The 13,131-nt window shown below is 39.7% G+C and overlaps 4 protein-coding genes and 1 long non-coding RNA gene across 9 annotated transcripts in view; 2 read left to right on the forward strand and 3 right to left on the reverse strand.

Moving 5' to 3' along the window:
• Positions 1 to 163: 163 nt before the first annotated feature.
• LOC106415667 (dnaJ protein ERDJ2A) lies at positions 164 to 2,749 on the reverse strand. The gene is given in 10 exon segments (XM_013856423.3): positions 164 to 768; positions 770 to 1,083; positions 1,228 to 1,300; positions 1,302 to 1,333; positions 1,378 to 1,464; positions 1,716 to 1,835; positions 1,920 to 2,097; positions 2,176 to 2,393; positions 2,465 to 2,547; positions 2,655 to 2,749. Coding segments are annotated over 8 exon segments (1,479 nt in total). The 5' UTR covers positions 2,385 to 2,393; positions 2,465 to 2,547; positions 2,655 to 2,749; the 3' UTR covers positions 164 to 302.
• On the reverse strand, positions 2,479 to 5,111 carry LOC106415665 (methyltransferase-like protein 22). Of its 4 annotated transcripts, none has more exons than XR_007325372.1 (11): positions 4,543 to 5,111; positions 4,386 to 4,468; positions 4,214 to 4,307; positions 4,090 to 4,140; positions 3,872 to 4,016; positions 3,644 to 3,782; positions 3,463 to 3,571; positions 3,188 to 3,377; positions 2,851 to 2,978; positions 2,655 to 2,752; positions 2,497 to 2,547 (listed from the first exon to the last, which is right to left on the reverse strand). XR_007325372.1 is itself a non-coding variant. In XM_013856422.3 (8 exons), exons 1-8 carry the CDS (start codon positions 4,733 to 4,735, stop codon positions 3,250 to 3,252), a joined length of 942 nt encoding a protein of 313 aa, XP_013711876.1. In that variant the 5' UTR covers positions 4,736 to 5,111; the 3' UTR covers positions 3,095 to 3,249. The 4 variants fall into 4 exon arrangements, 1 of the variants encoding a protein (XP_013711876.1); XR_007325371.1 differs by having other exon boundaries at positions 2,851 to 3,034; XR_002662551.2 differs by lacking the exon at positions 2,851 to 2,978 and having other exon boundaries at positions 2,479 to 2,547.
• A 1,190-nt stretch (positions 5,112 to 6,301) lies between these two features.
• LOC106415908 (glyoxylate/hydroxypyruvate reductase A HPR2) lies at positions 6,302 to 9,325 on the reverse strand. 2 transcript variants are annotated; one of them, XR_001283060.3, is made up of 4 exons: positions 8,843 to 9,302; positions 7,998 to 8,606; positions 7,641 to 7,718; positions 6,302 to 7,542 (listed from the first exon to the last, which is right to left on the reverse strand). XR_001283060.3 is itself a non-coding variant. In XM_013856721.3 (2 exons), the coding sequence occupies exons 1-2, from the start codon at positions 9,263 to 9,265 to the stop codon at positions 8,088 to 8,090; spliced, it is 942 nt and encodes a 313-aa protein (XP_013712175.1). In that variant the 5' UTR covers positions 9,266 to 9,325; the 3' UTR covers positions 7,956 to 8,087. The 2 variants fall into 2 exon arrangements, 1 of the variants encoding a protein (XP_013712175.1); XM_013856721.3 differs by lacking the exons at positions 6,302 to 7,542; positions 7,641 to 7,718 and having other exon boundaries at positions 7,956 to 8,606; positions 8,843 to 9,325.
• Positions 6,451 to 7,782, forward strand: LOC111213890 (mitochondrial arginine transporter BAC2-like). The gene is made up of 2 exons (XM_048761670.1): positions 6,451 to 6,687; positions 6,863 to 7,782. Exons 1-2 carry the CDS (start codon positions 6,451 to 6,453, stop codon positions 7,562 to 7,564), a joined length of 939 nt encoding a protein of 312 aa, XP_048617627.1. The 3' UTR covers positions 7,565 to 7,782.
• A 3,792-nt stretch (positions 9,326 to 13,117) lies between the features above and the next one.
• LOC111211598 overlaps positions 13,118 to 13,131 on the forward strand; it is a 1,723-nt gene continuing 1,709 nt past the window's right edge. The window contains exon 1 of the long non-coding RNA XR_007325429.1: positions 13,118 to 13,131. This exon is cut by the window's right edge and continues 756 nt beyond it. This is a non-coding gene — a long non-coding RNA (uncharacterized LOC111211598).

Here is a 13,131-nt window from a genome sequence, read left to right on the forward strand (position 1 = left end):
CAGTGATGAACTCAGCTCAGCTTTGGTTCCGAATCCTCCCTCCCTCCCTCCCACCACCAAGTCTATTTTATTTTGTTAACTATCATGACAACTAAGTTCAGAGCTACGTTCTTTCCCCTAGCTGATTTTGAGCAAAACTGAAGATACTAGAGGAGCCAGCCAATTAGAGTGTCAAAACTATGAAAAATAGACTAGGAAACTCGCCAAAGTCTTTCCAGTATGTATCATCACTGTGTAAGCCTGCTTTGCCGAGTTCAAGATCTGATGCTTAAACGTTTGTATTTGGATCAGTATAACTTTTTTCATTCTTTCTCCGATCCAGACTCTTCAGAGCTCGACTCTTTCTTCTTAACTGTCCCATTCGCCTTCTTCTTCTCATCCTCATCTTCATCTTCGCTATACTCACTCGCATAATCATTGTATTCCTCCTCTTCAGTCTCGTCTTCCTCCTCCATACCTTCTTCTGCAATCGCACCCTCCTCTGAAACCATTCCCCGTGTCCCAGCCCGAGTTCTTTTCAGGACCTTGACTTTCAGCGATGTCTTCTCGTCACACCCTATCCATGAGTCGCACATGCAGAAGCAAGTCAAGTTGCACGTACCCTCTGCGGGTGCTTGGAGTTTACCCATTACCAGTCTTGACCCACCTTTAACCTTCTCAACCGCTTCTCTCACCGCATCGTTTGTTTCCTTAAAACCTGCTCCTGAACCTTCCATTGTCTCGCTGATGGTTTTCGATGCAGCCGTTATGGCTCCACCTTCGTCCATGAGAGAACCACACGTTGTTCGACACTGCATCCGCAAGCAGAATCCAATAGTTTTCCTCCTTGTAGAAGGGGAAGTAGGGTGCGTGAGGAAGAGCGCCTATGAGCCCATTGGGTCGTTGAAGAGTAACAATGTCACCCTCTTGGATACCCTCTTCGCCTTCTGTTTCACATGTTATGTCTATTGTCAGAGACGGCATCATCTCTAGTACCTTCTCAATGTCCTCAACAGCAGTTGCCGACAAACCCGCTACCTGGGTGAGCAGTTCAGAACGGTCTTCCAAGCTCATTTCTTGAAGCTCTTGGAATGATTTGACCTTCTGAAAATAAGAGAAACGATGGCATGCTTAACAAGATGAAAAAACACAGTGAACGATCAAACTCAAAACGGTCGCGCTAGTGTTTCACATTTAAGTAAAGCGACACTACTATTGACTAGACAAATTTTATAGTATTTAATATACCTTCCGCGCTATCTTTTTAACGACAGCATCACTGAAATGAGCGAGCTGCAAGAAAGGTGAAATTCCTTCTGACTCCAGAAGACTTCCTTGCACTAAGGGGAACAGCCTGCAATTCTGAAATTTTAGTTATTTTCCCTCAACAACAACAACTCTAATAAGCCATTGAGATAGCTCAACTACTCCGACTGCAGGTCTCAGCCATCCATGCCCTTGGGCAGTTCGTGGTAGAACCGCCATCTGCAGGAAACAATATTATAATGGAGTGGTTAAGTATAATACTATCTTAACAATGTAATAAAAAAATCATATCAATATCTACAAGAGGAAGATAATCCAATAAACGATTGAATGAGCTATGCTCCCAGAAGGGCATCGCTTAACATAGATATTCGCTTGGCTGAAGGAAAAATGATCTCTTCTCAAACAAGGGATATGAATTTCAGGTCATTGACTTATCAGACAATTAACTATTTAAATAGAGTATGGACCTTTAGTAACTCTTCGAGGAGGCGAGGTGCAAGCTCTAGAACACGTCTGAAATCACCCTGCAGGGCTGGAGACAAGGCTGCTGATTCACGAGTCAACTGGGCCTGTATCAACAGCTCCGTCTGTACACAAAAATGAAAAGTGAGTATTTCAGTTAAATCAATATTTAGGGTTACAGTTGCTTAATACTATAAGAGATCAATCACCTTCACTATGGCAGGATGCTGCTTCCAAAACTTAGCTTGCTCTTGCTTCACGTTCTTGGGGTCCAAACTTAGCTCACACCTGACAGATATAAAGAGCTTCTGCAGAGGTTCATCATCTGTTCTGCGAACTGGGATCTCCATGTACTCAGCTGCCTTGGTAAAAACGTCCATAACTTTGCTGAACAATGAAGATTTTCGAACATTTTATACAAAATACGGAAACACATTCGAAAGTATATGTGTATGAGTCAAATACCTTGGGGCCAACGAAGGTTTCGTAAGATAATAATATGCGGAAAGAGTTTGATGCATGACATAGTTCCCGGTATACTTGGATGACCTCGAGAGATATATAACAGTAATCACAAGGGGCAAGAGGATACAAACACCGACTATCCAGAGCAATAATATGCCACCGGATGCTCCATCTATGTCAAGGAGAAATTGAGGAAGAGCAATGCCCATTTGAAAGCCCTATATAACATTACAATACTTTAGTTTCAATAGGCTTGACCCAGTCGCAGGAAAGTGCAGATGGACCATACTTTTCAAAGTTTTCACGGGATACTGGGTCAGTCAAAGCCTGGTATGCTTTAGAAATGGACTCCACAAAAATATTTGTTGGCCTCTGCGGAGTTCAAAACACACGCACACAAAAGAAAACTGTGAGGTGCAGCCGTAATAATTAAAAAAAAGGGAGGAAGTATCAACTAGAAGAGAAGAAAGCATTTGGACCTTGATCTGGATTTTTATCAGGATGGTATTGGATGGACAGCCTTCTATAAGCTTTCTTTATATCGGAATCTGAAACTCCAGGTTCCAATCCAAGTATACTGAATGGGTCAAAAACTTGAGTCTGTTACAAAATAAGAAGGTAGATAAAAAAGAGTGTTACAAAATTCTTATGATCATCCAATGCAAGTTCCCTTACCAACTTGTACATCCTTTAATTTATGTTTATATTTTACTCTTCCCCTAGTTGCAGGTTTTGGAAGATGAAGAAGTTGTACTTCCCGTCTCAAAAGAACAAGCGGAGGAAACTACTAAGATGGACGGACACTGACAAAGCATATGGTGAGGCAGCTGACGTCAGAGAATCCCACTTAAGGTGGTGCCTACAATTCTCTCTATTTAGTTCTTCCTTTCGATGATGACGATTTCTAGCAAGTACTGTATCTTTTGAATGTTCCTAGTATAGTGGTTTTTCTGTTTTGTTTTTCTTCCTTATACATTATAGATGTTAACTAAATGTAATGCCATTTTGCTACCTCTTTCTGAACTGTTGTTGTTACAAGCAAATGAAATGATGGATCCTTCCTTCATTAGAGTGTTAACGTACATATCTGATCTCCCAAAGCTCGACATCTTCTCCTCTCTCGTAGCCCTTGGTGTACTGAGGGATTTGTTTGAGGTCAATGCGCTTGCCCACAAAACTACTCTTCTTGTCAGAATGGTCGCCTGTTCCATACCCACTTAATTGAACCATCTCTAAACTTCATTAACATTCATTCTAAGAAGCATACAGGTAGGCAGCATATCTTACAAAGGGCGTCTTCTTTGATATATCTTCTGAAGCATGCGTAGCCATTGGCAACAACGTTGAGATCGTCTAGGCTGAAGTTGTATCTTTTCTCCAAACCCAGATATAGTACCTGCCAATTAACATTTATATATGTAAATGTGGTTGGTTGCTTTTAAAAGTATCCAATTAGTTATATAGTTACCTTGTCACAACCCAAGGACATGACTCTCTTTAACATGCTGAACAAGGCGATGGTTAGATCATCGCTGTAGATCACATCTGCTGCAAAAATGAAGCTAGCACTTTTGACTTGTTCAAAGTCCTGCAAGCTCCAACAAAACCTGAACGAACACAGGCGCAGCTTATGGATCACAAGTATATTAACATAAAAAAAATATGAAGAAAAGAGGAGAAGAATATGATTCATTACGGTTTTGGATCAGCATGGGTAACTTCAACAGGCCATTCGCTCATCCAGTTGAGGTCACGAACATTTACAATAGCTTGAGGGTGAAAGAGGGAAGAATTCAATTCCATGTTCCGAAGACAGTTGCCAAGAATTTGGTCTCCGTGGTCTATGGTACAAGAGAAGGTGGGTGAGATATAGGACAGGTATAGTTAGAGAGGAAGGATGTGAAGAAGGTGCACCAGTAAGGAAAACAGCCTTGGCCACCCGTGCAAGCAATATACCGAGCAGCCCTGGAAAATGATAAGAAGATGCATTTGGGTGTAAATAATATAGAGTGTGGAAAAAGGTAAAAGTAGAGAAAACCTGTTCCAGCACCGAGTTCAAGGCACACAAGGCCATTGAGTAGAGACATGTTATGCAATACAAAATCTGATAAGACGAGTTCTGATTTCCAGACCTGAAGAGGGAGTGGTGGAAGCGATAAGCAGAGAAAGCATAGGGGAAAAGAAAAAAGCAAAGAGAGAGAGGAACTTGCCTGCAGACCAACATCAGGGAGAGTTGATGTGATAGAATGCTGAATGGTGACAGTAAACGACCCATGAGAGTGAGAGGTTGGGCCTGTTCACCCAAAGTTAGGAAAGGAAATGCAGATGGATGATGACAAGTGAAGTGAGAAGGAGAGGCTTCCTTACTGGTTCTTCGCCGCCGCCTAGGAAGAAGAAGGTCACCATCTTTATCAACACTAATAGTCATCGACTGATCATTGGAGGAATCGAGTAGTGGATAAGAAGAGAAGGTGAAGTGGGAAAGAAAGGGTCCGATAGTGGCGGGTGGGCAACCCAGATGAATCTCGCTCATCACATGATCAATCTCTGAATCCTCCATCGATCTTATGCTCGAGAAAAAAACTAGTTGAATTCGTCAATTGTTAGGGTTCTTCGTGCAGATCTAGGGATCGCTGGGGGTATTTTTAACTTCTTTTTTTTTTTTAAATAAAATAAAACTAAGCTTTTTTTGAATCATCACTTTCGGTTTACAAAGAAATCATTCAGATACACAGACACGAATGGTAACTGAAGAAGAAAGATCAGTTTCGTGTGAGAGCATCTACGCGAGCCGCGACCTCATCAAAATCTGGGACGTTGGGCTGCCACGACGCTGTTCGACGACTCATCTTCAAGTATTTGATTATTTAGTTGAATTACTTTAGAGGAGGAGTATGTGTTACTAAAAACCAACGATTCTTAGACACATTTGATTATAGTTATAACATGTGATCTCTTTTATTGAACCAACATTTTGGATCCCAATTAGGCATTGGGCCCATAAAATGGCTAATGTCATTTGATCGCCCTAACCCCTACCTAACAGAAGCACGTCGTCAACGCAAAGGTAGGTGGCCTGTTTAGATTTAGGGATGGATCAATGCTTTGGGTAATTTGGTCGTAGTTTTTGGTGGTATCCACTAATTAGGGAAGAAAGGCGAAGCCGTTGAAAGAGCCAAAGCTAGTAAACTAAAAAGAAAGATTACCATTGGTGTTAATTCAAGTGTTATTTCTTGTTCTGAATTTCAGTTCTGCATACTTACATCCATTGCTTTATATAGCCAAATCTCAAAATGCATTGTATAGATCAGAATCTTCGTGTCTTGTTCCAGAATCCAAACTATGTCCGCATTTCAGAATACACACGCAGAATCAATGTTTCTCTAATCATTATACAAAATTTTAAGGGAAAGATAGATCTGGCATAGTACGTTGGATTGATCTGGCCAGAAGGAAGATTAGAAGTTCCCAGGACACTTGTGCTTTAGCTCTGCTTGTTTGTAGTTTCTAGTCTAAAAGTTTTTTAAAAGAGCTTCTAGCCTTCAAGACATCTCTCAATTCGACTGCTTTCGCTTTCTTCTTATTATTGTGATCTGTGTCCCTACGTAAATGAGAAAAGATAAACTAAAAGAGAGGTACTACTCCACGTTTCTCCTTTTTTGTTGTCTTTATTTATTTATAATAAAAGATAATGATGTGATGATAGGGGATTGCGTGGCATTTCTTTTGAATCTACATAAAACATAGGTGTAATTGACATTTTTAGTTTACATATTAATCTACCAGATGACAAAAAAAAAAAAAAATTCTTCCGCCGGTGGACAACTCATAAAAGAAGTGGAGTGTGAATTTAGGTGGATTTAGTTTGAGTAAATTTAATTGGAACCATGATTGTTTAGCCTATCATCAAAGTATAATACATTTTTCTTTTTTAATTAATAATTGAACATGCGAAAGAAAGAAAAATAATAAACAGAGGAAAGGCAGGAAGAGAGATGTAAAGGTGGCGGGAGTGGGTTGGGTGAGATCATACGAAAAGGACGGTGCCCTCTCTCAATCTTTTATCTTCCTTCTTCGACTGAAAACTATGAGAGCTCTTGTTTCACGTTTCTCATCGCCAAAAAAGGACAAAATCCCAATCCGCTTTTTACTCGGAAAGTTGTAGACGTACACAATCAAATCCCTCGGGCAGGTTAAAGGCATTGAATCTTTACAAATAAAGATAAACCTTTTTTTTCTTAAAAGAATACTAATTCGAAGAAGAAAGATATCGACATGGATTTCTGGCCGGAGTTTATGGCGAGCAGCTGGGGAAGGGAGTTCGTCGCCGGTGGATTCGGAGGCGTTGCCGGTATCATTTCCGGCTATCCCTTGGACACGCTGAGAATTCGTCAGCAACAGAGCTCCAAATCCGGATCTGCCTTCACCATTCTCCGCCGGATGCTCGCCGTGGAGGGTCCCTCCTCACTCTACAGAGGCATGGCTGCACCCTTGGCCTCCGTCACCTTTCAGGTTCTTCTTTCTTAGATTCACCTTTTTTGTATCACATCGTCTCATGAATATCCCATCCATCCTCTCATCATAACTTTTTTTTATTAAAAGAAAAGCATTGATTCCACTCGCATATTCTTTTGTGCACATGTGATTTACTCATCGTTGTCTTCTTCTTCTTGTGATCATGTCACAGAATGCTATGGTATTCCAGATATATGCAATACTCTCTCGCTCCTTTGATTCCTCTGTTCCCATGGAAGAGCCTTCTTCCTACAGAGGCGTTGCTCTTGGTGGGGTTGGCACTGGCGCTGTGCAGAGCCTCTTGCTTAGCCCCGTCGAGCTCATCAAGATTCGTCTTCAGCTGCAGCAGAGCAACAGCGGTCCCATCAGCTTGGCTAAGACCATCCTTAGGAGAGAAGGGCTAAAGGGGATTTACAAAGGCCTCACCATAACTGTTCTCAGAGATGCTCCAGCTCACGGGTTTTACTTCTGGACTTACGAGTACGTACGAGAAATGCTTCATCCCGGCTGCAGGAAGAGTGGAGAAGAAACTCTTAGGACCATGCTGGTCGCAGGTGGCCTGGCTGGTGTGTCCAGTTGGGTCATTTGCTATCCTCTTGATGTCGTCAAGACCAGGCTTCAACAAGGAGGTCATGGGGCTTACGAGGGCATTGCTGATTGTTTTCGTAAAAGCATCGCACAGGAAGGCTATGGGGTTCTCTGGCGTGGCCTCGGGACTGCAGTTGCCAGGGCCTTTGTTGTTAATGGTGCCATTTTTGCTGCTTATGAGGTTGCCTTGAGGTGTTTATTCACTCAATTGACGTCCGCTGATGTTGTCACAAGAGATTTGAGTAAAAAGCCAAAAGAAGACGCCTTGAAGATTCATAAAGAGTGAATGTAGTTAATAATATTGTTAGCACAGAAAATTTGAGTTAGGATTTGGATTGCATGGTCATACAAATCTGACTCACTTTAAGTAGAAAGTCCGTCTGTGATAAATAGTTGTTGCTCCAACTTCTCTGTGCCATAGAGAAGTTGGAAAACCGATCCTAAAACACAAAGAAAACAGATGAAATGAAATTTGGTTACCTTAACAAAAGTTTGTTTCTCTAAGGCGTCAAAGGTGGAGTCCTACTTGAGTGACAGTAATCTACCCAGATACTGCTACATTTTACTCTAGTCCATGAGTAGTTTCTTAGGTAACCGGATGGGATTTTGACATATGGTCATACACCTCACACTTGTATGCTACTCCAATACTTTGGCGAAAAGACAGACAAACAGACTTGAAACAGAGAGTAGTAGTGTTTTAGTTACTAAATCCATACCTTATATACGACAATGCAACTTGTATGGAAGAGAAATTGACACTTTCCATCACTAGTTTATCGACATATAATAGAAGAAGCCATTTACTCTCAGACCACCGGAGTCAGAAGTGATTCCCCAGCAAAGTGCGCTTCCAAGTTAGCCACCACAAGATCTGCCATGGCATTCTCTGTCTCTACAGTGCCACTCCCAACGTGGGGAAGCAAAACCACATTTTGAAGCCCAAAGAGCTCCTCGGGCACGTGTGGCTCCTGCTCAAACACGTCCAGCGCAGCCCCACCTAGGCGGCCTTCTGTTAGAGCATTTACTAGCTCTTGCTCATCAACATGTGGCCCACGCCCTATGTTTATCAGCACACCCTTTGCTCCTAATGCATCCATGACATTCCGATTCACAATGTGTCTGGTTTCGTCAGTCAATGGGCAGGCCACGACGAGGATGTCTGAGTTTTGAGCAAGCTCAACCACCGTTGGATAATACTTGTAGCCTAAATCAGGCTTCACTCTTCTAGAGTAGTAACTGACTGGGCAGCTAAAGGCTTCAGCCCTCTTGGCGATGGCAGTCCCAATTCTACCTAGACCGAGGATGCCTAGTGATTTGCCACTAAACTGAATCAACAAGAAAAAAGAATGTTGACATAGATCACAAATGTGCACATGCGACTGTGATACTTTCTAATTGTTGAAACAAGCGACTGTGTCAATCACAAAACAAATAAGAAGAGAAAAATTAAAGTCTAGTTTAGACCTAATAGTCATGCGATTGGTATCTATGTATTCTAAAATGCAAGTAGTAGGTGCTCTTCAGGTCAGTCAGTATAAGTGAAGAGTAGAGAGAGAGACACCTTAGTAGTGAGTTGAAAATCTCCATACTTCCATTTACCGCTCCTCACATAGCGATCGCACTCACATAAGCGTCGGAGGAGAGTCAGTATTAGGCTAATCGCGACATCTGCCACGTCTTCGGTGAGAACGTCCGGAGTGTTGGTGACTCGGATCCCTTTTTCCTTGCATTTCCCCAAATCGATCTTATCGATGCCGACGCTGAAGCTGGAGATGATCTCAAGCTTGGGGAGATCATTGATGAGCTCAGCGTCAGCGCCTGTAGAAGCGTTTCCAACGACGGCGCCGATTGAGTTCCGATGGGTTTCCAGAAAGACGGATTTCTCCTGGAAATTCCAAAAGCGAATAAGGTTGAAGCGCTTCTGAAGCTCGTTCTCGAGGTAGGAGGACATAGGGCACATCATAAGGACTCCGATTGATTCCATACTTTCTACTTTCTGGAAAGCAAAAAAGTTTGCCAAGTAGAGTAGATGATGGTATAAGCTTAGACGATAATGTGTGTTGGGCCCTCCTAAGATAGAAAGTGAAGCTACATAGAGATAAAAATGGAGCCCATAACAGAAATAGCCCATTTTCATTTGATCACATGCAAGAAACATCTCAAACTTATGGACGGACAAGATTGCACGTCTGAAATTCATGCAACTTAAAAATAACGCACTCTATGTAGCACATTCCCCTTTTGACGATTGTATTCAACTTCCGCTATATAATCATCAACTCCCTAATTAATCATATGCTACCGGGTTCTTTTGGTTTCAGTCGAGTATGATGCTCTTGATGTAGCAAAAAATGTGTTGGACAATAGAATGATTGCAAAGGATAGAGAGATGGTTGTTTTTTTCTTACAAAACTTAATTATCAGATACTTATAATATAGGTAACAATATCTCCATAAGAGTGATGACACCTAGTGTGAGTTGTCATCAAAAATCTTCAAAGTGTTGAGCACGAGCCTGGTACAAAAGTTTGATGCTGGAGATAATGTACAATTCAAAAAAGGTTTATTTCAACCTAACCCCTTTATCTATTTATTTGTGGAGTAAACATGCATTCTGTTTAAAGATATATAGTCTGATGATCTCTATCACTTGGAACCTGAAAGTTGAACCAGTATCACGTGAATAACAAGGGTTTGTGCAAGAAAGACCTGACATTAGGCGAAAATTGATTGACTAGCTTAAACCGCGTTTTCGATCTATCGGTTTGTTAATTTGATAGAGGCACGAGGAAACTTGTGCATCATACGATGTCCATGAATGGTTTGTCTCATACCTGCTGTTGGTTTTTTCCTCCATTAGTCCAAAACCCAAAAAATCATGATCCATATTAAGAGTCCAAAAGTAGAGCACAAGGAAGAAGAATTATCTACAATTATGGAGAAGAAGAGAGAAAGTTACGGAGTACAATAATTAATGTTAGATATTTTGAAATAAGATAATAATTTAGAGAAATCTAGAATATGTTAGAGTTTGCTCATTCACTTGTATAAATAGGGGTGCTTAGCACCATTTGTATCATCCAAGAATAAAAAAAAGTAATAGAAAGGAAACATTTCATAAAGAGTTCTAAAAGTCTCCAAGAAATCTCCAAACACAAGCCTTAGTAGAAAATCTCTTTCCTAAAATACAAAGGCTGTCTCAAACATAAACCGTCTACATTCCATCTTAACTGCTGCCTGCAGTAACTTAAACCTTACTCTTTTCTTTTCTTTTGTAATCAATATTTTTTCCATAATCAAAGTTTACCCTTTTGTTTCCATCTTTGCTGAATTTGTAACTTGGAAGATATGTGTATTTTGAAATGCTTCCTGTTTGAAGGCTGGAATCTGATGAGAAAACCTTCTCATTTCCGCCTTTGGAATCTCTAAACAACCCGCATCTGACCCATGCTTCCTTGTGTATACAGAAGTGAAGCCTTTAGGAGTCAAAGCCATCACCTTTATGTTCTCCTTCTTTGACCTGTAACTTTCCACCACTTCTACAATATCAAGATCATCTTCGGTGCTGTCACACTTCTTATGTATAGCCCAGATCTCACCTTTCCTTGGGTACACTCTGACTAACCAATTCCTCTTCCTAGCTATAAAAGGATAGACCCGATGTGAGAAGCTCGTCGGACAAAGGATTTTGCATGTCCTAGTATGTTCCTATGCATATCAGTGGCTGACACGTGTACAGCCATGTACATGTAAAAGAACTCTAACGGTAAAAAAAATGATTGTAAAATGGCCACTTGGATTGAAGATGTTTAGTTCTATGTTTAAATATGAAGAAAATAATGATGATCTGTTTATGTTTTAATTAGGCCTGGGCATAAAATCCGGAACTCGAAATCCGAACCGAACCCGAACCGAAAAACCCGACCCGTTATCCGACCCGAAACGTAAAAATACCCGAACGGGTCTTTTAGGGTGGTACAAAAAATATCCGAACCCGAAGTGTTATTAACCGAACCCGAACGGGTAACCCGAAAAATCCGAAATTAATAGTCAATATAAATATTTTGAAATATATATAAGTATTCCAATTATTAAATTTAATATTTGTGGTAATATTATATATAATAATAAATACTAAAATTCTAATAAATGCTTTAAGTACACAATTAGTTATAAATATGTATTTTATAATTGGCTCATTGAAATAAAAAGTCTACTCTCTATAAGGCAATACATATTGTTTACAAATGATGTCTGTTTTCATGCTTGATTTAACATTTTATTGTTATTTTATCAATTTTATATGTGATAGATTAATTTTTATTTAATTTAGATGTTTTTCTTTATGTTTTACTTCAAAAAATTTGTTTTTTACTTTGGTTATATCCGAATCGAACCGATATAACCCGAATCCGTACGATATATGATTACTTTATGGGTTTTATGATGCAATACAATTTTGAACCGAACCCGAAGTGTTATTATCCAAACCCGACCCGTACTAATAAAATTTTAGTATGGGACCTAGAAGCGTAAACCCGAAAATCCGAAAATCCGAAAAACCCGACCCGAATGCCAACGGGTACCCGAACGTCCAGGCCTAGTTTTAATAAATCATATTTTTTGTAATTGAACTAGAATAAAACTAAAAAATCAAATCGGTTGAATTGGAAAATACAAACAAAACCAAATTAAACCGAACCAAATTGAACTAAAACTGAACTGAACACAAACAAAACCGAACTAAAATCGAACCAAACCAAAAATAAACCAAACCAAATTAATTTGGATTGACTTTGTTTCAAGTTTTCTTAGACCCAAATAACCCAAACCAAACAGAACCCATACCGAAACTGTAATTGAACCGAAATGCCCACCACCCCTACTTCTCGAGCAAAATAAATTGCAGTTGTAATTATCAGAGTTTTATGAGTCCGTCTAAAGAGCCTACTCGATCTATCTCTTATATATTAATTGAGAAACATTACAACCTTTAAGTGTAGGCACGTGTCATCACCATAATGAAATTCAGAATCCTTAGAAAATATGTTGTCCAATTAAGTATATATTATACTTTTCATTAAACTAATCATAAAATTAATTAAAGTGTATAATTACTATTTTCTTTTCTTTCATTAAATAAAAGTTACGGAATTACCAAATATGACTAATATATATATGACAAATAATGATTTTAATAATAAAGATTTGATAACAATTTATATCACATCCACAGTTTTTGTTTAATTTTAAGGGACATCTGTGAATATCCACTCATGTGACGTAAGTACACAAAGCTATCCAATCCAATTAAAAGTTTTTTTTTTGTAGAAGATCCTCACTAACTAAATAAAACACATATGCAGAACTGGTTACCGAAAAAGGCGATGAGTGCAACTAGAGTGGCTGGCATATTGCACACCTTGTAAGGATGAGAATGCATCCATTCTTGTCTCAGATTTGGACCAAATATGGGAAGCTGGTCTCAGCCACGGCTTCCAGCCTCTGTTGCTTGTACATCACTTCAAATACCTCTGATTCCCTACCTTCAGATGATATATATTGTTTCAGTAATTGTTATCATATATGTTATACAATAAGCCTTTGGAAGATGGATCCAGAATTTCACCTCTGTCTTCTTAGCTGATGGTTTCATTCAATCTATGGCTGATACAACTATAATTTTTCAAAGAAAGCCTACTATATTATTGCAATGCATGTGTTTGTTTGTACGTACGTTGTTGAGGAATTGCTAGTATGAAAAATGCTTCCGATTTGGCATCTTTCAAAGCTTTTTTTGGTCTAAAAAACATTATTCTTGGAACGAGTATCAGCCACAAAAGAAAAACA

The sequence above is a fragment of the Brassica napus genome, chromosome C6, assembly GCF_020379485.1.
Source record: "Brassica napus cultivar Da-Ae chromosome C6, Da-Ae, whole genome shotgun sequence".
NCBI classification, from domain to species: Eukaryota; Viridiplantae; Streptophyta; class Magnoliopsida; order Brassicales; family Brassicaceae; genus Brassica; species Brassica napus.

Bases quoted from the DNA above. Each gene is read 5' to 3' on its own strand.
- LOC106415665 (XM_013856422.3), bottom strand. From the start codon at position 4,735: ATGGAGGATTCAGAGATTGATCATGTGATGAGCGAGATTCATCTGGGT. The intron at 3,572-3,643 runs GTAACTATATAA...GTTAATTGGCAG, and splicing joins TGTCCTTGGGTTGTGACAAG to GTACTATATCTGGGTTTGGA. The intron at 3,378-3,462 runs GTAAGATATGCT...GGTATGGAACAG, and splicing joins TATCAAAGAAGACGCCCTTT to GCGACCATTCTGACAAGAAG.
- LOC111213890 (XM_048761670.1), top strand. From the start codon at position 6,451: ATGGATTTCTGGCCGGAGTTTATGGCGAGCAGCTGGGGAAGGGAGTTC. The intron at 6,688-6,862 runs GTTCTTCTTTCT...ATCATGTCACAG, and splicing joins TGGCCTCCGTCACCTTTCAG to AATGCTATGGTATTCCAGAT.
- LOC106415908 (XM_013856721.3), bottom strand. From the start codon at position 9,265: ATGGAATCAATCGGAGTCCTTATGATGTGCCCTATGTCCTCCTACCTC. The intron at 8,607-8,842 runs GTGTCTCTCTCT...TTGTTGATTCAG, and splicing joins ATTTTCAACTCACTACTAAG to TTTAGTGGCAAATCACTAGG.